This window comes from Mauremys mutica, chromosome 8 (genome assembly GCF_020497125.1).
Source record: "Mauremys mutica isolate MM-2020 ecotype Southern chromosome 8, ASM2049712v1, whole genome shotgun sequence".
Taxonomy (NCBI): domain Eukaryota; kingdom Metazoa; phylum Chordata; order Testudines; family Geoemydidae; genus Mauremys; species Mauremys mutica.
In genome coordinates, this window is record NC_059079.1 from 10689549 (window position 1) to 10714381 (window position 24833).

The following is a 24833-nucleotide window of genomic DNA, read 5'->3' on the forward strand; positions in this document are numbered from 1 at the left end:
CTCCAGAGAATAGTAAACATGCAGATTTCCATAGGAATAGGTATAAGTTTGTATGCTGGCAATTGCAACCTGACCAGATTCTCTCCGTGCTCAGTAAAACATATGCTCACACTCTGTGCTCTCATTTGCCCTACAGAAACAGATTCAAACTATTCTTTTCCTTGTCCCCTTGTCAAACAACGGCCTCTGCATCCCAGAATCAGTAGCAAGTAAAAGAGAGGCAAGGCGGGTGAGGTAATATCTTTTATAGGACCAACTTCTATTGGTGAAAGAGACATGCTTTCACCACAGAAGTTGGTCCAATTAAAAAAAAGATATAATCTCACCCACCTTGTCTCTCTAGTATCCTGGGACCAATATGGATAAACAACAGTGAAAACAGGAGATAAAAGTACATTTTAAAACTTTGGAAAAAAAATATGAAGTGACTTCATGAGCTCCAAAGAAAGAGTCTGTATCGGAAATGGAAATAGAGCTCAGAAGTTCCTGGTTCCCAGACTTATGCTCAAACAACCAGACCTTAACCTGTACATTATACAGGCAGTAGTGACAAAAAATAAAAATTAAAACCCACTGCGATTGAAAGTGCCCACAGGAATCTCAGAGAGAGAAACAGTGGATATGATGGCACAAAGGGCATCTATCTCCTCATACACAGATCTAGAACACATCCCCTTAGTCTCAGGGTATTATCAGGATTACTGATCAAGACTTATTTAATGCTTTCTAAAAGTCATTAGTTATAAGAGCTAGAATGGAAAAGTCAGTTATAGGATTCTTTAATTCAAACAACAGGATTTTTTATTTGATGGACAGTTTTAAAAAAAATATACAATTGTACTTTGATCCAACAGAATTTCTATTAAAAGTAAGATTTAAAAAGGGAACAGGATGAAGAAATAGCTGCATTAACTTATTTCAGATACTTTAAAATCTTCTACATTCATTACTCTTCAAGAGTAACTATTATCTTGAAATCTAGTCAGTATCAAAAGGAATTCAAATTTAGTTTCAGGTACTACCCACTTGCCTCTGAGTCTTCCTGCCAATTATTATTGTGATTTTACAATCACATTTTCCTGTGTATTTATAAATTTTCCTCTCCCTTGCTGTTGTGTGAAAGTCCCACACAAACAGCATAGGAAAATGACAGTGCAAGAAACAATGAAACGGATTATACACAAATGCTGTCAAATACACAAAGTAAACAAATTCACGGGTTTCCAGACTTCGTTTAAGGTCAGAAAGGCCCATTTTAATAATCTAGTCTGATCTCCTGCATAACACACGGCAAAGAATTTTACCCAGTAATTCCTACATCATGTCAATAACTTCTGGCTGAGCTACAGCATATTTTCTAGAAAGACATCCAGTCTTGGTGTAAAGACAGCAAGTGATCGACAGTCCACCACACCTCTTGGTAAATTATCCTGTTCCCTCACTGTTAAAAAAAACCTGAACCTTATTTCCAGTCTCAATTTATATAGCTTCAACTTCCAGCCACTTGATCTTGTTACGCCTTTGTATGCTAAATTAAAGAGCCCCCTACTCTCAAAAATCTTCTCCCCATGTAAGTGTGACACCCTGTACCCCACATTCACCATTTTTATAGGATTACGATATATTTTGTATAAAGTATGCCTTGTGAAGTATCATTTGAAAACTCAATCTTCTGAATATTATTTTCCTGTTGATATGTGTTGTAACAACACCATGTAAAATTATGAGATTTTGCTATATGATTGTTACTGAAATATGTTGTAGTTCTGGGTAACGCCCACAAACCAATTATCAGAGACAAAGACACACCAGCATGCCAGCAAGGTGCTAAAGTGCCATTACCTGTTTAACTGGCCATCCACCAGCAGGGGAGACGGTATAGACAAGAAATTTACATTTAATCCCAGAGACAGTTGGAATCTCAGGTATATAGGGGACTGTTTGTCAACACATCGGCATGGGGTAATTCTCAAAGAGAGGAGGAGGATATAAAAATAAGGAGACAGTGATCTCCACATCACCCCTCTCTTCCTCTCATCTCTCTGCCCATGGCATCAACAAATACCTGAAGAACACTGAACTGGGGGAAGGGTCCCTAGCGGAAAGAAAATCCAACCTGTGTATTGTTGCAGCTTATGGTGAGAGACATTTTGCTTTTAAGTTCATTTATGTATTAGCTTGCAGTTTTATTTTTGTATTTCTTTTATAACCAATTCTGCTTTTATGTCATACCACTTGTAATCACTTCAAATCTATCTTTTTCTAGTTAATAAACTTGTTTTACTGTTTTATCTAAACCAGCGTGTTTGCACTGAAGTGTTGGGAATCCCTATTTAGGATGACAAGGTTGCAGCATAATCATTACCCAGTGTTGGAATGACGTACTTACTGTGAGCTTGCACTGCTCAGTATTCTTCTGGACAGTGTAAGACACATATTTCTGGGGAACAAAGCTGGGGCTAAGACTGTGAGGTGTCCCCCTGTATGTAATTCATGGATGGCTGGGAAAGCATTCATGTATTCAGCTGGGCGTGATTTTGCATACTAAAGGCTGTGTGAGCAGGCCAGGAGTGGATCTTCTGACTGTAAAGCAGGGTAAAAGGCACCCCAGGCTAGAGAACTAAGGGGACACAGCTGTTCAACAGTCCAGACTGTACCCTGGGGAATGTCACAGAAGGTATTTAAATACCATGTTCAAGCCACCTCTTAACTTGCTCTTTGAACATCTCAGGGGCATGCCCAGGATTTTAAATTTGAATACTTTTGGAGGGGCACGTTAAACACACACAAATGAAAGGTTCAATTGACACCCCCCCCTCCCAAACACACCCCGTTTCTTGGGCCGCCTCTTGCAGGGACACCCAGCAGTGAGGAGGTAGCAGCTCCCCCTGCAGCAGTGCTCTCTGTGTCCCTGCAGCCTGGGCAGGGAGGAAGCAGCAGGCTGCAGGGTCCTCCCCCAACCCCTACAGCTGCAGCCTGATGCATCTCTTTCCTTGCTGCTGGAATCCCAGTTCTGCTGCCTGCTTTACAGATGCCCTCTGAGGTGAGTCAGGGGCTGGAGGCAGAGGCAACACATGGGACTCCAAAAGCAGCGAAGGAGAAGCAGCAGGCTGTAGCTGTAGGGATAGGGAGAGGAAGAGCTCAGCCGGTAGCCAAACAACCTGCTGCTCCCTCCCTCTCTGGGCTGCATGAACACATGTAGATTTTGGGGGGGGAGGGGAACGCGATGCCCCTGCTTGCCCCCCCTCATGCACGCCCCTGACTACATCTTAAATCTTTCACTGTAAAGCAGACACAATACAGGAAAAATATTTCTCTAATCTCTGAGTTCCATCATAATCTTAGGTGTTACTTGTAACAACTCTACGGAGGGGGGAAGGGGGGAATCTAGAAGGAAGTGTGATTTGTAAAATTATGTCCCTTCTATTTACATAAATAACACAGCTCTTCAGTCAGCAAGAACCAGGAGCAATGACTTACTTTTCCTTTTGGGTTTTGACTTCCCTTCTGTCATCTTCTCTCCTGTGATAGCAGCAAGCTCCGCTTCTAGATCCTCGTCACCACCACCATCCTCTATATCCAGCAACATTGCTTCAGGATTGAAATCTACAAAGAGCCCCAGCTGGAACCAAGGGAAAATATTCTAGTAAGAACAGAGACATCACTCAAACCATCACATCACCTGGGTTATTTAAACATCTCAGCGCATTCTGAATTCAAAGATAATGTGGGTTCTGGCTGGGAGTTTTTAACCACAATCCCCTGTAATTTTGACTAGCTATATAACACAAACAAGATATACACATAACTGAAACCAGATACACCTCTTTTGGGCAGCAGAGAATAAACCCCTCTCAGGCCTGCACTTAATCAACCTGAATCCTTATGAATAGGTCTAGCTGGTATTTGAAATAACAAGATAAAATAATTCTGTTAAGACTTCCTAAGCAGAAAATTTAATCAGGAAGGTTCCTATTATATCTGAAGATATCAAATATATTTGATTACTATTCCTCATATTACCCAGGTATTCTAAACTTGGACATAGGGAAGATTTCATCTTGAACTTTCATACATATCCACACATTTCAGCTCAAAAGGTCCATCGCTTTGTAAACGATATACACAAAGGAATAATTTCACCCACTGATGTGCAGCCACCTCTGGTGCAGAACCAGCAACAGTTTAACACTGTACTGCACCAATACACAGCTGTTTAGAACAGGAAGCAAATACTACCATAGGCAATGGAAACTACAGGGTGAATTGAGCAGGAAAAATATTAATTGTATAAATTAGCATTTGACCAAAACACTAGGGTAAACTCCACTCTGTTGCAAAAAGTGCCAAAGGACTTTAACAAACAAGGGTGAGGACTTCTGTTTTGTTTCATCTAAAAGATAGGGACACTGCAACACTGGTTTAGTACTGACTCCGAAGTGTCATCCACTGAAATACCAAAATCACTTCCCTGAATGTTTCCCATCAGAGTATTGTCCTGCAAAATGTATTAGAGTTGACGAATCACAGCCCAAAATGATAAGGATGAAAAAAGGATTACTGTTGCTTAGCTTTTACCCGAAACTACATAAAGAAATTCTACTGTAAACAAAAATAATGCTGCACAATCCAAAATGCAGCCTTCTTGAAGGATGTATCAGTATATGTGATGTATAAACAATGAAGCATATCATTTGTTTCTATGACATTTATAAATACAGAAAAATGTATTACTTTGACAAGGTGAAAGAGGTAATATCTTTTATTGAACCAAGAAGACGATCACAGGCCTGGTATATAAAAGTTAGGTTGACATAAGCAGTCTTGTGTTGACCTCCTAGCACGTGCCTACACTTAAATTTGTCTCCCACTAATATAACTGCCCTGTTATGCCGACATAGTAACTCCAGCAATCTGAGTAGCGTTAAACCAAGGTCGACGCAAGTTAAGACGACAATCACTTGTACATGTTCACACAATGTTTCTTCTGTCGGTAGAGCGCGCCCACAGTTGGTGCTCTAGCAGCGACAGTGAGAGCAATGCATTGTGGGTAGCTATCCCACTGTGCTACTCACCACCTTCCGCAGCCAGGAGTTGTGGGAAGGTGGAGTGGATTGCAGTGCATCATGGCTGTGGGCTCAATGTCCCATGATGTAGTTTTTTCCGTCCCAGCATTCCATGGGCTTCAGACTACATTCTGCAGCAGTTTTCAACAGCCCCTGTTTGCTGTGCACATGCCATCTGTTTGAAAGGATGGGTCCTGCACTGCTCTCTACAGTTGTGGTCACTGTTATGAACACATTGCAGCTGGTCATGCAGAATATCATGAACACCCAATCTGAACAGGAATCAGAGTTGTCTGACCTGCTGTGTACAATGGAAAGAAACACCACCAGATTACTTTTAGCATTCACGGCACACCAGAACACGGTGGACCATCACTTTTGGGTGCAGGAAACAAGCACTAAGTGGTGGGATCACATCATTATGCAGGTCTGGGATGACAGGCAGTGACTGCAGAACTTTCAGAGGCAGAAGCCACCTTCCTGGAACTGTGTGAGGAGCTCAGCCCAGCACTGCAGCGCAAGGACATCAAAATGAGAGCTGCCCTCTTCGTGGAGAAGAGTGTGGCAATCACTGTGTGGAAGCTGGCGACTCCAGACTCCTACCGGTCAGTTGCGAATCAGTACGGAGTCGGGAAGTCCACTGTTGGGGCTGTGTTAACGTAAGTGTACTAGGCTATTAATCGCCTTCTGCTACAAAGGACTGTGACTCTTGGCAATCTGCGCGAAATACTAGATGGCTTTGCAGCAATGGGATTCCCTAACTGTGGAGGGGCAATAGATGGAACGCATATTCCAATTTTGGCAACGGAACACCTTGTGACGGAGTACATCAACAGAAAGGAGTACTTCTCTATGGTACTGAAGGTGCTTGTGGATCTCTGTGGGCATTTCACTGACATCAACGCAGGGTGGTCCGGGAAGATGCACAATGCATGTATTTTCAGCAACACTGGCCTGTACAGAAAGCTGCAAGCAGAGACTTTCTTTCCAGACCAGAAGATTCCAGTGGGAGATATTCAAATGCCCATACTGATGCTGGGAGACACAGATTACTCCTTATTCCCATGGCTCATGAAGCCTTGCACAGGAACCCTGGACAGCAGCAAGGTGTATCCATGGGGCTCTTGGCAGTGGAGGTGGGGTCGCCACCAATGACGGTGTCCAGCTCCTTATAGAAGTTGCAGGTCTCTGTCATGACACCAGAAGAATGGTTGGCCTCCCTTGCCTTCTGGTAAGCCTGCCTCAGCTCCTTTATCTTTTCATGGCACTGTGTGTGTCCTGTTCATAGCACTTATCCAGCAAGCCATGAGAAATCTGATTGTAGGTATCGAAGTTCCTACAGCTGGAGCAGAGCTGGAACTGCACAGCCTCCTCTCCCTATAGTGCCAGCAGATCCAACAACTCAGGTGTGCTCCAAGTGGGAGAGCGTTTGCTGCATGGAGCTGCCATGGTCAGCTGGGAGGATGCCATGTGAGCTCTCTACGCAGAGCAAACAGAAAGTGGAATTTCAAAAATTCCTGGGCCTTCAAAGGGGAAGGAGAGGATGCCTGTGTACTTGGGTGCAGTGGAGTTCAAACTGCTAACCAGAGCATTCAGAACGGGCATTATTGTGTAGTGCAGACAAATCCCTAGAGCAGAGGTTCTCAAACTGTGATCTGCAGACCACTGGCTTCATTCAGGTGGTCTGTGAATAGTTCCCTCTAAGACCTGGTCTACACTGGGGGGGGGGAATCTACCTAAGTTACACAACTTCAGCTACATGAATAACGTAGTTGAAGTCGACGTACTTAGACCTACTCACCGAAGTGTCTCCTCTGCGGCAAGTCGACTGCTACTTCTCCCCCATAGACTCCGCCTGCGCCTCTCACAGCGGCGGAGTACAGGAGTTGTCGGGAGAGCGCTTGGGGACTGATTTATCAAGTTTAGACTAGACACGATAAATCGACCCCCACTGGATCAATCGCTGCCCACCAATCCGGTGGGTAGTATAGACATATCCTAAGGTGTGTGCCACGGCAGCTGCACACAAGAGAATGAAAGGCCACCCACCTAATGAGTGGAGCCACGCAGGTGTGGCTCCACTCATTAGGTGCCTGGACCCTGGAGAAGATGCACATGTAAGGTGAGGTGGTGGCCTTTGGGGGAATAGGGGTAGGTGGGAGGGGGCAGTGGGATGAGAAGAGGGGATGGGGGGAATTTGGGACGTGCATGGCTGCAGTGGCCAGAGAAAGAAGCGACTTTCCCCAGCTCCAGGCTGTGGCTGCCAGGGAGAGACCCCCCCCCCGCTTTCCCAGCCCCAGCTCGGGGACTGCCAGGGTGGATTTGATTTAAATCACTAGTCAGAAAGACTCGATTTAATCATGGTTTTCTACATAAAAGTGCATTCTTGTTAGTTGGTATAACCTTAATACATATTCTTCACAACTCAGAGATAGATGTAGGTTTTGTTTTTAGAAGGTACACACTATACACTTTTAAACAGTGATTTATTTTGAAATCTTTTCAGATTAGTTTTACAGCTATATCAGAAAATGAATGATTATTTGATTATTTCATTTATCAAAGGTAATTGAAGCAGATATTTATGAAGCCATTGGGAGGTGAACTATCTCCAATTCAACAAGTTAATCATTAATATTTGGAGGATTTTCTTGCCATGCTGTATTAGGAGGAGAGCACCACCAGACAGACATTTAAATTGTTTTATTTTACTTAACTTTGTTGTTTTAGTTTTCTGGATTTTTTTCTTCAATAGCAAACATATAATATTTTAACAAAACAAGCATATGTCTCTCGCTTCTCAAACATTTATCTCCAGACTTCTTCTCCTTGTCCAGATCTATTCCCCCCACAACAATCTTCTATTCATTGAACTTTTTGAAACTTAGAACTTTTAGAGCGAGGTAAGGGATTGACTCTGTGTACACAAATTTGCAGAGGGACAATAGAGTGAGGTTTGTTATTTCTCACCTCTATATATTAATTAATTTATTTAAAAACATTTTTGCTGTTAACAAGCATGTTACCTCTGGTGACACAAATCCAGTTTGAGAACTGAAAAACTAAGCGTCTCTGATGGTATCTTCTAGACTGAGCAGAGTCCCATTGGGTAGATAGAAAAATTAAGCTATATAATCTATATGGAAGCCTGTGGAACCCCGTAAGATTGGGTCCCTAATCCATTAACTATTGGAACTTATTTACAAAACTTCTTAAACATTACATGAATATACTGTCGCATCCTACAGAATTAGAATTTATAATCCCTATTCCATGATGAGGTGTCTTTGAGCTATAATGTATCTTAATTAGATAGGTTTAGATAGGTTTTTTCCCCCTCAAAAAGTATTTTATCAAAAAATCTGTTTTTGGTTTTTTTTAATCATTTATTTTTATCCACCTTGGGGGCTGCCATGGTGGGGGAGACCCCGTCTTCCCCAGCCCCAGCTCGGGAGCTGCCACAGCAGGGAAGAGAGGTAGAGAACCCACTCCTTTCCAGCCCCAGCTCAGGGGCTGCTGCGGTGGGGGAGAGAGGACACTTCTATCACATTAGAAAGGTAAGACTACGGATGTTAAAATATGAGTTGTGTGCTTTTTTTTGGTAGAACAACAAAAGTTAATGATTATTAAGTTGTTTTTTTTAATATAGTGCTTTTATCCAAAGCGCTTTACAATAGTTAGCTAACGGTACAAACAACATTTGGAAGGATCATTAAGTGGTCCTATGAGACCCTCAGCAATTTTCAAGTGGTCTGCAAAAAAGACAGTTTGAGAACCACTGCCCTAGAGGACGCAGCACAAGATTGAAAGCCCTTATTTACTAATCCTGTCTCTGCCATTAATTCACTGCATGATGCTGGAAAAGTAATTTTACCTCTCAATGCTTCAGTTTCTCCCCTTTTCCCCACACAATTCCCACTATCTGTAAAATGGGGATAATTCTGCTTCCCATTGCTCAAGGAAGCAGGAGGAGATTAGCAAATGTTTACACAGTGCTTTGAAGATGCAAAGCTCTATATAATATTACGTACTTTTACAAATGGGTAAACTGAGGCCAAAGTGTATGTGATTTGCCCACTGTCCCATAGCAAGTTAGTTGTGAAGCCAGCAACAGAATCTAGGGGTATATCTACACAGCAATTAAACACCCACTGCTAGCCCAGGTCAGCTGACTGGGGCTCAGGGCTGTAAAACTGTGGTGTACACATTCAGGCTTGGGCTGGAGCCTGAGCTCTAGGACCCTGCAAGGGGGGGAGGTTCCTTGAGCCCAAATGTCTACACCACAATTTTACATCTCCCCTGCCCGTCAGCTGACACAAGCCAGTCACAGGTGTTTAATTGCTGCGTACACATACCCTGGGAGTTCTGGCTCCAACTTCCTTGTTGCGTGCAGTAAACCAGACTTCTTTTGGAGTCAATGAATATCAAACAAGTGCTTTAAATAGGAAGGAAAAGAGGAGAGACAAAGACAGGCCTGAACCAGGAAGAAATACTGTAAAGCACAAATGAGCTCTACAGAACACGCTCATTTATAACTGGAAAAGACACTGGAGAATATATTGTAAGAAACAATCTTACATTTGCCAGGATATGAACTGGATGGTTTAAATATGCTTTTCCTATTTTTGATGCTATGGGGCTAGATTGGGGCCTTTGATTTACTGGTTATCCCTTTACATTTTATTTCTTTTAAATTTCTTTGCTTCTTTTGATCTTTGTATTTTTTCTTTGTCCAAATGAAATAAATAAAATGCATATATTTTAATTTAGACATTTAAACTCTAGTGCTACAGTAATGGTAGCATTATGAATACACTGACATACACATAGCGAGAAAAGACGTAATTATTGCTAACGTGGTGGGAAAAAGCACCTAAGCTCAGCTCCTATGCACTTAGAGCTCTGATTCCAACTAATTCGAATTCATTTAGGAATGGACTGAGAATCGAACAGCTGTATCAGTCTCTCTCTACTACAAACACATTAGCCCCTATTCCAGTAACCCCCCTATTTTAGCCTCCAGTCCAGTCTACCTTTCAAGTGTATCCAAACCAAAGCCAAGGTCTCCCAATCTTGTCTTGATACTCCATTTCCCTATTTCCTCTCCACATTTGCTTCCCCCTCTCCTGAATACAACTCAAGCTTCTTTTCATTTTCAAAGCCTTCTTAATTTCATTCCCTGCCTGTGTCTCACTCCTCATTTCTGGATGCATCCATTCTTAGATCAGATACTCACCTGACTCCGCACTTTGGCTTCTTCTTGTACTTCTGACACTGTAACACTATCTCCTAAGTTTGCACAGTTCAACGAAGCCCTGCATTCCTAAAATTATAACTATTCCACAAAGTAGGATACCCTGCAACTCTGGAATCATGTTAGCCCAAGAAAGAATCACAAAGCAGGACCCCAAGTGTGCAAGCTTTTAACCAGACTATAGTGTGAGAGAGGAGGTTTCTATACCTGCTTTGCAGCAGCAGCTCCCTGGCCCTTTGCCTGGGGACTTTTCCTGGGTCTTCTCCCAAGCATGTTGGCTCATGAATCTCAAACAACTCTACCTTTAACGGACACAAAAAGAATCCCACACATACATAGGTTAAGACACTGACATCCAACTGTGACACATGACAGAAGCCTATAAACCAACCTAATCCAGCCTGAAAGGTGGGCATAGCAGCCAGCAGCCCCACACATTACAGCTCCACACCAAAGGCTCCACCCTGTAACCACCCCCCAGGGTCACCATACCCAACCCCATAACTCCCCTCCCTGGATTACTATATCCACCCCACAGAGCAGGGACACCAGCCTGTAACCACCAACCCATGGTTACTATACCCACCCACCCAGACCAGCACCGCCCTGTAATCCCCACACCAGGGATATTACACCCACCCTGCAGACCGGAGACACCTCCCTGCAACACCCCCCAGGCACCCTGGAGCTGGGCACAGGAGCCTGTCCCCCCTCACTCGGGTTCTCCCCCTCCCTCCCGAGCCGGGTTCAGGAGCCTGTCCCCCCTCACTCGGGTTCTCCCCTCCCTCCCGAGCCGGGTTCAGGAGCCTGTCCCCCCTCACTCGGGTTCTCCCCTCCCTCCCGAGCCGGGTTCAGGAGCCTGTCCCCCCCTCACTCCGGGTTCTCCCCTCCCTCCCGAGCCGGGTTCAGGAGCCTGTCCCCCCTCACTCGGGTTCTCCTCACTCCCGAGCCGGGTTCAGGAGCCTGTCCCCCCTCACTCCGGGTTCTCCCCCCCTCACTCCGGGTTCAGGAGCCTGTCCCCCCTCACTCCGGGTTCTCCTCCCCCCCTCACTCCGGGCACAGGAGCCTGTCGCTCCAGGTCCCCTCCCCGGAAGCCGTTCCCAGGAGCCGGTCTCCCGCGCGGGTTCCTTCCCCCGTCCCAGACCTGGAGCCCGGCACAGCGGCTGGAGCGCCCTGTCAGGACAAGGCGGGTGGAGACAAGCAGCGGGCACCGCCATGTAAATAACCGACTCCCTCCCCCCCCCCCGCCGCGACGCGGGGCAGCGGGGCCTGTGCAGGCTCCGGGGAAGGGACAGAGGCGACACCCGGCCTCCGCCCCCGCACACGGCGTGACTGGACTGGCCTACCCTGCCCGGCACGCCCGGCCCAGCGCGCAGGAGACCCTGGAGAGGCGCGCGCACGCTCGCCGCCACTCCACAGCAGGAGGCGGCTCCAAGCTCAACGCGCACGCAGGCGCAAAGCGAGAGGGGGCGGGGCCAGGAATCTTAGAGAGGCGGGGTTATAAGAAAGGGGAGGAGCAGAGGGGTGGGGCCATAAGGATGGGTCAGATGGGGTGAAGTTTTCAAGGGGCCATAGGGTCTTGCCATAGGTTAGGGAGTGAAGTTTGGAGGAGTGGATCCAGTACCCAGGGACCAAGGTAAGTGGATAGGTAGAACCAACCCCAGGCCAGTCATACTGGTTCAGTGCAGAGGGAAGCATGGAGCAAAGAATAGGGCCTAGACAATCACTGGGATGCCCATGGGAGTCACATCTTAGCCTGAGGCAGTTAGTTGCCCTTAGAATTATTTTCCAGTCTTTGCCAGCAAGTCCCAGTGACACCTTTTGGAGCAGATGACAGTACCCTGCAGTTAAAGTCGCAGCCAGACAGCTAGCAACTACACTAGTTTTCTTAAGCAACAGCATATGGATTTGGTGCCTGATAGACACCCAAGCTTAACATTGGCCTAAAGCTCACTGAACCAGAGACAGCACCACCCTTTTTAAAGGGCAAAGCAGATGGTCAATGATCCACAGACAGTGGTTCTGTGTATGCTATGAAATTTGCCACTTTTTTTTTAATTAAAGCTGTTTCTAGCATTTGATCGTGAAGATGGTTCACAGTTGGAAGGCCAAACAGACACTGAATTTTCTAGAATCTGGAAAAAAAATAGTTCTGAGGTGAGAACTATCATATTCTTCATTCATCTCAATGGACTTAATTCTGAAAACATAGTTACTTTGTCATAACTATAAGGGGAAGGGTAACATCCCTCCTGGCCAGAGGCACCAAAATCCTTTTAGCTGGAAAGGGTTAAGAAGCTTAGGTAACCTGACACACACCTGACCCAAAGGACCAATAAGGGGACAAGATACTTTCAAATCTTGGGGGAGGGAGGCTTTTGGTTTGTTCTCTTTGTTTTGGTGGTGTTGGCTCTTGGGACTAAGAGGGAGCAGACATCAATCCATGCTCTCCAAATCTTTCTGAACAAGTCTCTCATATTTCAAACTTGTAAGTAACAGCCAGGCAAGATGTATTAGTTTATCTTTGTTTTCTCAACTTGTGAATTTTACCTTTGCTAGAGAGAGGTATCCCTGTTTTGTTGTAACTTTGAAACTAAGGCTAGAGGGGGTTCCTCTAGGCTCTTTGAATCTGATTACCCAGTAAAGTTATTTTCCATCCTGATTTTTACAGAGATGATTTTTACATTTTTAATAAAATCCTTCTTTTAAGAACCTGACTGATTTTTCCATTGTCCAAAGACCCAGGGGTCTTTGATCACTTTGTAACCAATTGGTTAGATATTATTCTCAAGTCTCCCCAGGAAAGGGGGCGAAAGGGCTTGGGGGGATATTTTGGGGGAAGAGGAACTCCACGTGGTCCTTTCCCTGTTTCTTGTTAAATCACTTGGTGGTGACAGCATACCAGGTTTTAACTTAAGCTGGTAAAAATAAGCTTAGGGGGCTTTCATGCAAGTCCCCATAGCTGTACCCTAGAGTTCAGAGTGGGGAAGGAACCCTGACATAGTTAATAAAATTGGCTTTAAGTATTTCACTGCTGATAATTTTAGCAGAAATATGCAACTATGGTGGTTTATCCCATCCTAAACTGCTACCCCTCACCTTCATGTGCCAAAAGTTCTAAATATGCCTACCTAATTACCAAAACCTTCAGATTTACTTCAACAGTCCACAATGCAGTTGTGTTAAACACTGCAATCAGTGGCAAATTTGAAAATTTAGACACAGAATAAAAACAAAATACTGTACTGTTTTATTCTTTAAATCATGAAATCCATATTTACATTTTCCCTGAGGCTGCTTTGAAGTTCCAGTCTGCCCCAGAAACTGGGGTCTTGCTATGGAATTTAGATCCAGTCTGCCACAGTATTTTGGGTTATGAGTTACTGCAGAAACTGAAGAGGTCCTAGCTCTCAGCTAGAGTGTCTATTCCATAAAAACTCATTGTGAGGTAAACCCTCTATCAGCACAGTAAGCCATTCCCACATTTTCTATACTGAAGTCACTTATTACAAGCTTGAACTATTTTTGCAGCACATTTCACACTAATAAGTGATTTTAAAGTGATTAAAATGTCATTTAAAAATAGCTAATCAAGATATCTTCAGTAATTTTGGTAATTTTTTCCCTCAAGTACAATTTCATACTGAAAACACAGTTTAACCAAATCTCCATCAGCTGTCTTCAGGCAATTCATCTGAAAGTCTTCTTTGTAACAGATAAACATGCTTAAATTGAAAGTGAAATGTAAAGCTCATTCTTCTATGAAAATACAAATTTCCACTGGCATTTTTATTTCCAGTAGCAAACACTCATGCTTCCCCCACCCCTTCTGGCCTTGCCTACAGCAGTGTATACTTTCACTGCACGTAAGGCTACGTTTTAGTCATAGATATTTTTAGTAAGCCATGGACAGGTCATGGGCCGTAAAAATTCACGGTCCGTGACCTGACAATGATTTGTAATATATACCCCTAACTAAAACTTGGGCCGGGGGCTGCAGGTGCTCTGGAGGGAAAGCACTGGGGCGCTGCGGGTACTCTGGGGGGATGGCAGCCTGGGGGGCGCATGGCTACTGGGGGGGCCTGGGACTCCTGGCAGGCTCCCTACCTGGCTCTGCGTAGCTCCCTGGAAGCAACCGGAATGTCCCCGCAGCTCCTAGGGGGAGGGAAGGGCAGGAGGGCTTTGCACACTGCCCTCTCCATAAGCGCTGGCTCTGCAGCTCCCATTGGCCAGGAACTGCAGCTTAGGTAATTTTCCCTCTGAAATTTCAACTGGATACATGAGATCTGATTAACACTTTTCAAACATGTCTGCAGACAGGGGCAGCGCAGAGCCCCCTGGCCCCTCCACCTAGGACCTGCAGGGACATGCCAGCCACTTCCAGGGAGCCCCCCTGAGGTAAGCACCTCCCCACACCCCAACTCCCTGCCTGAGCCCCCTCCCACACCCAAACTACTACTGCTGCTGCTGGGGTGGGGAGAGGTGGGCGCAGTGGCCTGAGACTGCCCCAGCAGCATCTGGTATGGCTGGCCCAGGGGCTGCCCAAGCTGCTCGGGCAGCCCCGGAGCCAGCCACACCGGCCACGACAGAAGTCACAGAACGTCACGGAATCCATGACTTCCACGAGAGACATGCAGCCTTACACATAAGCAACAGATGAGAAATTTAATTTTAAAACATGTTTGAAAAGTGTTAATCAGATCTCATGTATCCAGTTGAAATTTCAGAGGGAAAATTACCTAAACTGCAGTTTAGTAAAGATACCCCTACTCTTGCAAAAAGTGCTTTAGCATCTTTAGCGACCACAAGTGGTCAAAATCTCAGTTTTCACATCTTTTCACAGCTTATTTGAAGAGGGCACTTTCCACTCTGTTTTATGGCACTCTTTCAAGTACTGACTCAGAGGAGAGTATGCCACCTACTGAACACACCAATTACTGCAGCACCAGAAAACATTCAAAACAAGTGATTTAAATGCAAAGGTATAAAACATGTAGTAAGGAATTCTTTATTATATAAAAAAGTGCTTTAATAGATTAAAAATTTAAGCAAAGGGTTTAGAAAAAACAGAACAGTTTCTGGTATGTTCAATTTTTATCCACACAACTTTTTAAAACCAGTCTTTTTAAAAAAGTTTAACAATATTTAAAATATTTACACCTACATATATACACAAAACCTCTGTTGCCTCATTCCTGCTTGAGTGCATACGTGACATCATCTTGGCTGATATTCAGGCGCACCCGCACGTGAAGATATTTATTATTGGATTCTACCAGCAAGAAACGGCAGGCACCAAGTCTTGAGCAAACTGCCATAATTTCTGATACTGTAGGAATTTGCAGACCTTCAATCCTACACAGTGCTACATGCTGATGATAGATCTAGAGGAACAAGATACAATTCAATTTAGTCAGTATATTAGATTGGAACAGGAAACAGAAGAGGTGGATAAGATGGGCTTTCTACTCTCAACCTCTATGGAAGGGGAGAAACAAACAATTGAATCTGTTTGGAGCAAAGATGACACACATGCTGTTGAACACGGAACATTAGGACTATGTCAATGAAGTAAGAAATTGTAACTCAGCTAAGTTTCCTCTATTACCCAACCATACAAATACATAAAATAAATTAGGATGCCAGAATCTATGTTCTTTTGTTCTAACAAGACCTTTCCATTCTCATCTTCCTTAGCTTTTGTGAACTGGGTTATATCAATTACATATATTATCTTTGCGCCTATGATTTGTTTCAATAAATTTACACTTTGAAAATAGTCAAACAATTAAGACAAAAGCTACTGTCCAAGTTATAAAAAAAAATAGTGAATGTACCTGTTGAACTGTTGCTTCCTCGAGCCCTGACCTGCGAAACTCTGCTATAATTGCTTTCAGGAACATTTGCTCATGCAATGAAGCACTCCTGAAAGAGAATAGGAAAATCTTACTACCAATCTTGGTCGACCAAATCTAGGACTTCACTGACTCGTAGGAGGTGGTTTGAGGGGTAGGAAATATCTGATAAGGCCTTGCTGAAAAGCATTGTATACTTTCTGAGGCAGAAAAGGGAAAAATTGTAAGATTATTTAGTTCATCACCCTGCCAACTGATACTCTTCTCATGTCACATTTCGCCCCATATATTGTAACACAAGGCTTTACAAGTTATTTAGAAACATTTCATGCGGTTTAATCATCATGCCACTGTTTACAGGCACTCACATACTATGGTGATGGGACCATGTATAGGTACCTAGATAGGCTGAGTGCAACTACTTTAATATGGCAGATCTGTGGAATTAAAAAATTCCAGCACCTAATGATATTTGTATTTGTCCTACTGGTGAAAAAGTCTGCATCTTCTTTGAGAGTTAAAAGTTTGGGATTTCAATATCAAATGAAATACTGGAGCATGTGCAATACTCAGTGTGTTATGAATGATTTACATTTGTGAATTAAGAATTTCACATTCTAGTTTTGATCTAAAATAAATATTTAAAACACAGTTCTACTCTGTAAAAATGACACCTTCTTACTGAAGGCATCTGTTCCATGTTTGCCTTCAAGTCATATCTGCTTGCTTTACTGACTAAAATAAAATATACTCTTTTTCTCCCATTAAGCTCTGCAGAACTGAGGCTGAGCCAGGTTCTCTCCTTTCTTGAGTTTCATGAACAGCTTTCTAAATTCATGTCAGTTACAACCTGTGCAAATGCACTGAGGCAATTGTGCTCCACAAATTTAACTGAGAGACTAATTTGGCCTGCGGAACTTCTTGATGCTCAAGAAAGAATCCAGTTTAAATAGGAATCAGAATTCTTGCATTCTGTTCCCAGATCTGTCACTTGCCACAACAAAGCACTTATTCTGTACCTTCATCTGGAAAAGAGGAATGCTTCCTACCCTCCTAAAGGTGCTGTGAAACAAAGTTTGTAAAGTGCTTAATATAAGTGCAGATATTACATAGTCTCCCAGAGAAACAAAAATTATATAACTGGGCTCGAGATTGGGGTGGAAACATGGGAAGATACCTCTAAACTGCAATTTTACCTGATTGAATTTATATAAGGGGATGAAAACATTTCATCTATGGCTTTCATTACATGGGCCATGCTGACTAGTCCAGAGGCACTTTTCTGGCTTGAGAACTCGCAGATCTCAGTGGACCTTCTACAGATATCAAGACAACGCCTTGCATCACCAGATAATGCTGCCACCTGAAAAGGAAAAGCATCACATCATTAGTAGCACTTTCCCAGCAGCTAAGAACAGCAACAAGAATTGACAGGGTTCTTTTAAAATCAGCAGAGCTGTGCCACTGTAGACAGCCATTCCTAGAGATCCTTGTTTTAAAAATGTAACTTTTATTGATCAAACCCAAAAATCCAATCTAATCATTACATCAATTGCTGTAAAGATACATGTATAACAATTTCTACATAGAGGGCATGATTTTTAAAAACCTCTCTACATTGGCTCAACTCTGCACCCATCAAAGTTAATGATAAAATTCCCACCAACTTCAATGGGAGTAGAGTTAGGTCAACACTGGGAATTTTTGAAAATCTCACCCATAATCAATTTTTAACCAGAAAAAAATCATACCATGAGCAGTGTTTATCACTCAGTAATGCTTGGTCTTCTCATCTGTTGTTTCTAACAGACTGCAGGAGAACATTGCAAAAGGGTTTCCCCAAATATATAGCTGGGGGATTTTCAGAAGTGCCTGATGTTTCATGCCCATCACCCACTGAAAGTCCCTTAAGCATTTTTGAAAATCCAATCTGTAGTTTACATTTTAACACAGGAAAGAATTTGTGTGAGAGAAATATAGTAGTGACTTAATTTTCAAAGGTGCTCAACACTTACAGCTCCCCTTGTTATCAACAGGAGACAAGTCAGCAATACTTTTGAAAATCTGGTCATAAGAAGTGTTTGTTTTTACAGAGCACAATCTCTTCAAAAATCACACTGACCAGGAGACCCATTGCAGATTAGTGAGTAATCTGCAAAATTAACATTATTCATTTTACCAAAATCCAAGCTAGTTTTTTTTTTTAATTTTGACAATTATTTGTGAGACTATTTCATAGCATACTAATGTGTGCTCTACAGTGTGTTTTGCAATAGCAATGAAGTCAGGAAAAGGCACTCACTATTACACACTTATTAAATCCATGTCAAGAAGTAAATTATGGTTGTGGGTTTTTTAAAGAGAATTATTGGTTTGCAATTAAAAGTGAGAATTAGTGAGCTAATGTGCATCTCAAAGAAGATTGTAATGATCAATATTAACAACATACAATAGCAGAGACATTTAAAACTATTTATACATCTTAATTTGGAGTGTTATTGACTTCAGTGTATTTATACAATTTTGTACACTAAATTAAATATTAATCAGTTAATTGGACCCTATCACAAGGAGTGTATCAGTCCAGAAGCACAACAGGTTCCAAATAAGAGAGAGAGAATGGTGAGGAGTACTTTGCAGCCTGAATATCATCTAATTGAAGAAGGTGGATCTGGATATTTCCATCATGATTATCAGACTAATTTTTGCAAGGCCACACAGTAGTTCACATTATGTCAAATATTGGAGAAAGATAACATCTCATCACTTTGTATTATCAGGATCCTACTGCAATGCTCCTAGTCTTCATTACTGTGTGACATTACTGAACCAAGAGGGAACAGGCAAGCAGATTGCTCCAGCATCACACCTTACAGCACTGCTCTGCACACCGCTCTGTTGAGGGCACAGTGCCAGCATCCTCCTCCATCCCTTGGCATGAAATGTCCAATCATGTGGATGGGTCTGCTCTCCATTACTGGCTACAGTCTATTATGCTCCTCTGACACTAGCCCCCTCACTTAATGGTGCAACACAGATAACACACTCTTGTACTATGTTTACCTTTCTGGAAACTAGCTGGATTGCATCCTCTTCAAATGCTTTTATGTGGTTCAGCCTGGATGAGATAATCTGCTGTAACTGTTTGTAGGTGTAGGGCTGAAAGGACATTCTGGTGAGACCCTACAGAGAACAAATGAGTAAGAAGCATTTACTTGTTAACACACAGTATGGATTTATTGATGCTGTGTAATTTCACAGCAAGGAGGGCTTGTCTAAATCATTTCTTGACTCTTAAGGAAAGTGTCCCCTCCTCACCAATTAAAACTCGTAGAGTATATCACGTCTGCACAGCAAAGAAAATCTCATGGCTAGCCCACGCCAGCCGACTCAGGCTTGTGGGGCTTGGACTGTGGGACTATTTCATTGCTGTGTAGACTTTGAGCTTAGGCTGGAGCCTGAGCTCCGTAGACGGTCCTAGAGCTCGGGCTCCAGCCAGAGCTTGAAGTCTACATAGCAATGAAATAGCCCCACATCCCAAATGCTGCAATCCTGAGTTGGCAGGCATGGGCCAACCACAGGTTTTTATTTGCTGTGTAGACATACCCTTAGAGGCTGTTCTACATCACCTTCACACACATTGGGGCCTGCCCATTAATGGATTCCAAAATAGCTCACTGTCAATCTTCTCACAAGCATGGCTTGCTACAGATAACTTTTTCAACTTCTGCGGTGGGGGCAGTCTCTCCATTCATCCCCCAAGACCAGTTCAAAACTTTCATCATTGCTGCACCATACATGCAAAAGAAGGTAGTGCACCTACTCAAGGGAAAGCCAGTGAAACTCTCCAGAGGAGATGACAGCATGGCCTCTCCCCACCACAATAAACTTGAGGAGAAGGAGCACCTACTTTCAAAATGCAAGTTTCCAGCACAGAAACTATGGGCCATCAGGCTGCTCCAGTAAAGGAAGCTTTTAAATGTCACCCATTTATCTCAGAATCACTCAAGAAGAGGCTCTACTAGGGTGACCAGATGTCCTGATTTTATAGGGACAGTCCCGATTTTTGGGTCTTTTTCTTATATAGGCTCCTATTACCCCCCCACCCCCGTCCCGATTGCTGTCTGGTCACCCTAGGCTCTACTCTATGTAAAAATAGCCCTTTCTCACTTAGCAGATATACCTGTGTGTGTACATAGACATGCAAAGTCTCAACTGCTGACTTTCATGACTAAAGTACTCCTGTTATCACTGGACAGTTAGTAACTATTAGGAGTGAGATACTTCTGTTAAGGCTCAGGCATAAATGGAATTAACTAAATTTCAACTATAGGGCTAAATTGTGCCTTTGGTTGCACCTGTGCAACCTACTGCCTTCAATTTTCCACAATAACAGAATTTAGAACTACCCAGAATCTTTACTTTTTGGCTCATGTATGATCAATAGAAATAATCAGTGGACTCTCAGATCCCAGGTTCAGTTTGCAGGCCAGGCATTTAGAAAAAATAATTGTATTTGTAAACTGAGATCGGAAAGTCACCAAAGGAATCGATCTGCAACCCTGGTACCATTTTTCCAAGTGACTTTTCTGAACAGCATTTAAAATATGGTTAGGAAAATATAATTTGTTACGCACTGGATCAGACCGTGTCCAATATTCTGTCCCGAAGTACGCAACACCTTATACTTCAGAGAAAGGCAATAAGTCATAGTGCAATGATGTGATGGGGATGAGTAGCAAAGGAATTTTCTCAGACCCTGGGGCAATCAGTTTACCCAGTGAAGTATGACATGTAATTATTCAAATCCTAATATGTATAATTGCAAATTTTATAGTCATCTGGCTCCAATTTCCCCAATTCATCCTGACAAGAAAGAATACAAAGGGCTCCCCTTCTTGATATAGCCTCTAATTAGATAGCTGGCTCCTGCACTTCTAATCTCCCCATATCACCTCTCAGCGTAGCAACAAAGCTGTCAGGACATACCAGCCTACTAGCAACTCTGTTCATCATGATCCTCTCCGGCAAATCCATGGTGTTAGCGATGGCCAGGATGATCAGCTTGGCTTGCTTTTGGGTTGGCCAGTCAAATAGATTGTACATCACATCCTGCTTTCGGGTCCACAGGAGGTCAAGCTGGACCCAGGAGAGAAAGGAGACAGATGTTAATTGGAAAGGAAGGATGGTCTTGTGGTTAAGACACTTGATAAAGACTCAGGAGAGGTAGTTCAATATCTGGCTCTGCCACAGACTTCCTATATGATCTGGGTCATTTCACATCTCCGTCTCATAAGAACAGCCATACTGGATCAGACCAATGCTCCACATAGCCCAATATCTGTTCACTGACAGTGGCCACTGCCAGATGCTTCACGGAGAGCGAATAGAACAGGGCAATTTATCGAGTGATCCATCCCCTGTTGTCTAGTTATAGCTTCTAACAGTTAGAGGTTTAGGAACACCCAGAGCATGCTGTTGCATTCCTGACCATCTTGACTAATAGCGATTGATGGACCTATCCTCCATAATCTTATCTAATTCTTTTTTGAACCACTTATACTTTTGGCCTTTGACTGTGCGTTGTCTGAAGAAGTACTTCTTTATGTTTGTTTTAAACCTGCTGCCTATTAATTTCATCGGGTGACCCCTGGTTTGTGTTATCTGAAGGGGTAAACATCACTTCCTTATTCACTTTCTCCACATCATTCAGAGGTCCACAAAATCACATTATATCCACCCTCAGTTGTCTCTTTTCCAAGCTGAACAGTCCCAGTCTTTTTAATCTCTCCTCATATGCTAGCTGCTCCATACCCCTAATTAATTTTGCTGCCTTCTCTTTACTTTTTCCAATTCTAATATATCTTTTTGAGATGGTGCAACTAGAACTGCAAGCAGAATTCAAGGTGGGAGCATATCATGGATTTATATAGTGGCATGATATTTTCTGTCTTATCTATCCATTTCCTAATGGTTCCTAACTTTGTTAGGTTTTTTGGACTACTGCTGCATATTGAGCAGATGTTTTCAGGTAACTATCTAGAATGATTTCAAGATCACTTTCTTGAATGGTAATAGCTAGACCCCATCATTTTGTTGTGATTATGTTTTCCTATGTACATTATTCTGCATTTATCAATATTGAATTTCATTTGCCATTTTGTTGCCCAGGTAACCCGGTTTTGAGGTCTCCCCTTGTAACTTCGCAGTCCGCTTTGGACATATCTATCTTGAATAATTTTGTATCATCTGCAAACTTTGCCACCTCACTGTTTACCCCTTTTTCCAGATCAATTATGAATATGTTGAACAGCACAGATCCCAGGGGGACCCCGTCATTTACCTCTCTCCCCTGTGAAAACTGACCATTTATTCCTACCCTTTGTTTCCTATCTTTTAACCAGTTACTGATCCATGAGAGGACAATCACTCATATTCCCGGCTGCTTACTTTGCTTAGGAGCCTTTGGTGAGTGATCTTGTCTCATTTCATCATCCGTAAAATGGGGATACTACTACTTCCATTCTTCCACCCTTTATCTGTCTCATATATTTAGACTTTAAGCTCTCCAGGGAAGGGACTGTCTTTTACTAAGAACTTGTACATTGAATCCAGTCTCAGCTGGAATCTCTAGGTGCTGCTGTAATACTAATTCTACTATTAGTAATAGGTTTATAGGACAAGATGCTCGTGCATCTGAGTAAGGTCCTGGAACCCAGTGTGGTTTATTAGTTTGTCATTACTTCTCATAGTACGCATTTGCAGAAGGTTTGCAAACTAGGACACAGTGTCCCCATAACATTACTGAATTTGCTCTCACAGTAAGAAGAAAACACCCAGACAAGAGGCAGCCTCTAATGTAGCCGAATCCCAGTCTATTTTAAGGGCTTTAGAGACTGTAACTAACTCCTCAAATTGTACCTAGAAGCGAAGCAGAAGCCAACACAGAGCACAGTTATAATGTGCTCTCACTAGTCTAACCTACTATGGCTGCAGAAAGGCTCATTCTGTACATTCAGTTTCATAGGTTTGCCTAAAAGATTCATTTTGGTGCCTTAAATCTCCCCCCATCTCCTAATTTTAAAACATGTACAGGCCATTTGATAATCCCCCTTGCATTCCCGTCTAGCCCCCAAAATACCCACTCCCTGTGATATTAGGGTAAACGGGGTGTGGGACACTTCTCCTCACCTCATCCACTATCAGCACTGTGGTCTTCCTCTTTGGCCCTGGTGTGCTGAATAGCTTTGCCAACAGCTCTGCAGCATGAGTTGCTGTCACCTTCTGACCTGTCAGTAGCTGAATGAGATTAAACAGTACACAAGATTAATCACTCTGTAGTCCAATACCCAGGGGTCTAATTCTTAGTCTGTTTGACATCTGTCTACTGCACATCACCAAGTAGCTGAACACCACACAGACACACACACACATCACATTAACACAACAGAACTGGGCTCAGAAGCCCTCAAAAAGACAACTCGGTCTACCAAAAACTGGACATAAAGGAAAAGACGAGGAATCAGGAAAGACCTAGTTAAAAAGGTCATAATGGTCACGGTGGCTTGTTCAAATAGAGATCTTGCAACAAACCCTTGAAGACTGTCTTAGAAATATATAAGCAGACACACTTGAAGAGGGCTTCACAGAGACCCTGAAATAAGAAAGTCCTGCTGCCAGCCCAAATCAGCTGCAAGAATAACTTATCTGACTCCAGCAATCTCAGGTCCATATTAAAGAATTTATGTATAGCCAAAAAGACCTTGGACTGAATAATTTACTCTTCTGTCTAATCTTTCTCCAAGTTTACTTCTGAACTGATCTATAAAGCAAGAGGTAATAATGTCAACTGCTGTCCATATTATAGCTTTTCCTCTGCAGCTGTTGAGGCTCATAGGAATCAGTGTGACCATTTCAGAATTACATCACATACATACCAGTCACATAGCCAACAAGTTCAGAGTCATGCGGGTACAGGAAAACCAGGTAAACATGATTGTTAGGAAGGGGCATATAAAGTGTGGAAGGGAGAAGAACGTACATTATAAGCCAGGGCACTACGATTTCTATGACTGCAGAATTCACCACTTGCTGCAGAACTGTGCTCCAGAATATCAGCTTTCATTTTAAAAAATTATTTCTAGGACTGAGGATTGCAAAGGTAACCTCGAAAACATAGAATGTAAATCAATGCATTATTTTCTTCCTCAATTTGAAGACAGCCTGAAACAACAATTGAGAGGTGTGTACTCCCTTGGTTATCTGAATCAGGTCCCATGGACTCCATGATTCCACTGCTATGGAATTTTGCATTTTCCCAAGATGCCATGGAATTCAGTATTTTTGCCACAGAATTTGTCATTTCGCTACAGCATGAGGCCTGAAGTTCTGTTTTCTCACTCCCTGATCTCTGCCAAAACCTGCTGGTAGCTGCCTGTTGCTTTCCTCAAAAGGGAGAGTCAAAAGATTACAGTGCTTGTTCCCGGCACTGTTCCATGGAGCCATATAGCAGCAGGTCAGGGAACCAGAGCTGGACAAGCTCTCAGCCAGGGAAGTAGCTGGAATCAGAAGTGTATGTTGGCTGGCTGAGCTGCCTGGAGAGCAGTGCAGCAGTCAAGGCCCGGGGAACCAGAAAGATGAGTAGTTTAAGTTGGCTAC

The 24833-nt window shown here is 43.1% G+C and overlaps 2 protein-coding genes across 6 annotated transcripts in view; both read right to left on the reverse strand.

The window, feature by feature from the left end:
- The window catches only part of CC2D1B (coiled-coil and C2 domain containing 1B), a 62946-nt gene extending 51187 nt beyond the window's left edge, over positions 1–11759 (reverse strand). Inside the window, exons 1-3 of one of the 2 annotated variants that reach the window (XM_045026628.1) lie at positions 11667–11759; positions 10528–10622; positions 3481–3622 (exon numbers count right to left, since the gene is read on the reverse strand). In XM_045026628.1, the coding sequence (XP_044882563.1) occupies positions 3481–3622; positions 10528–10593 (208 nt within the window). In that variant the 5' untranslated portion in view covers positions 10594–10622; positions 11667–11759. Of the gene's footprint in view, positions 1–3480; positions 3623–10527; positions 10623–11464; positions 11593–11666 lie in introns of those variants that run through there. The other variant, XM_045026629.1, reaches the window with a different exon arrangement.
- A 3592-nt stretch (positions 11760–15351) lies between these two features.
- Positions 15352–24833, reverse strand: part of ORC1 (origin recognition complex subunit 1) — a 32116-nt gene continuing 22634 nt past the window's right edge. For all 4 annotated transcript variants that reach the window (XM_045028647.1, XM_045028650.1, XM_045028648.1 and 1 more), the window contains 6 exons: positions 23367–23474; positions 21165–21314; positions 19239–19358; positions 17372–17538; positions 16158–16245; positions 15352–15704 (listed from right to left, as the gene is read on the reverse strand). In XM_045028647.1, the coding sequence (XP_044884582.1) occupies positions 15510–15704; positions 16158–16245; positions 17372–17538; positions 19239–19358; positions 21165–21314; positions 23367–23474 (828 nt within the window). In that variant the 3' untranslated portion in view covers positions 15352–15509. The remainder of the gene's footprint in view (positions 15705–16157; positions 16246–17371; positions 17539–19238; positions 19359–21164; positions 21315–23366; positions 23475–24833) is intronic.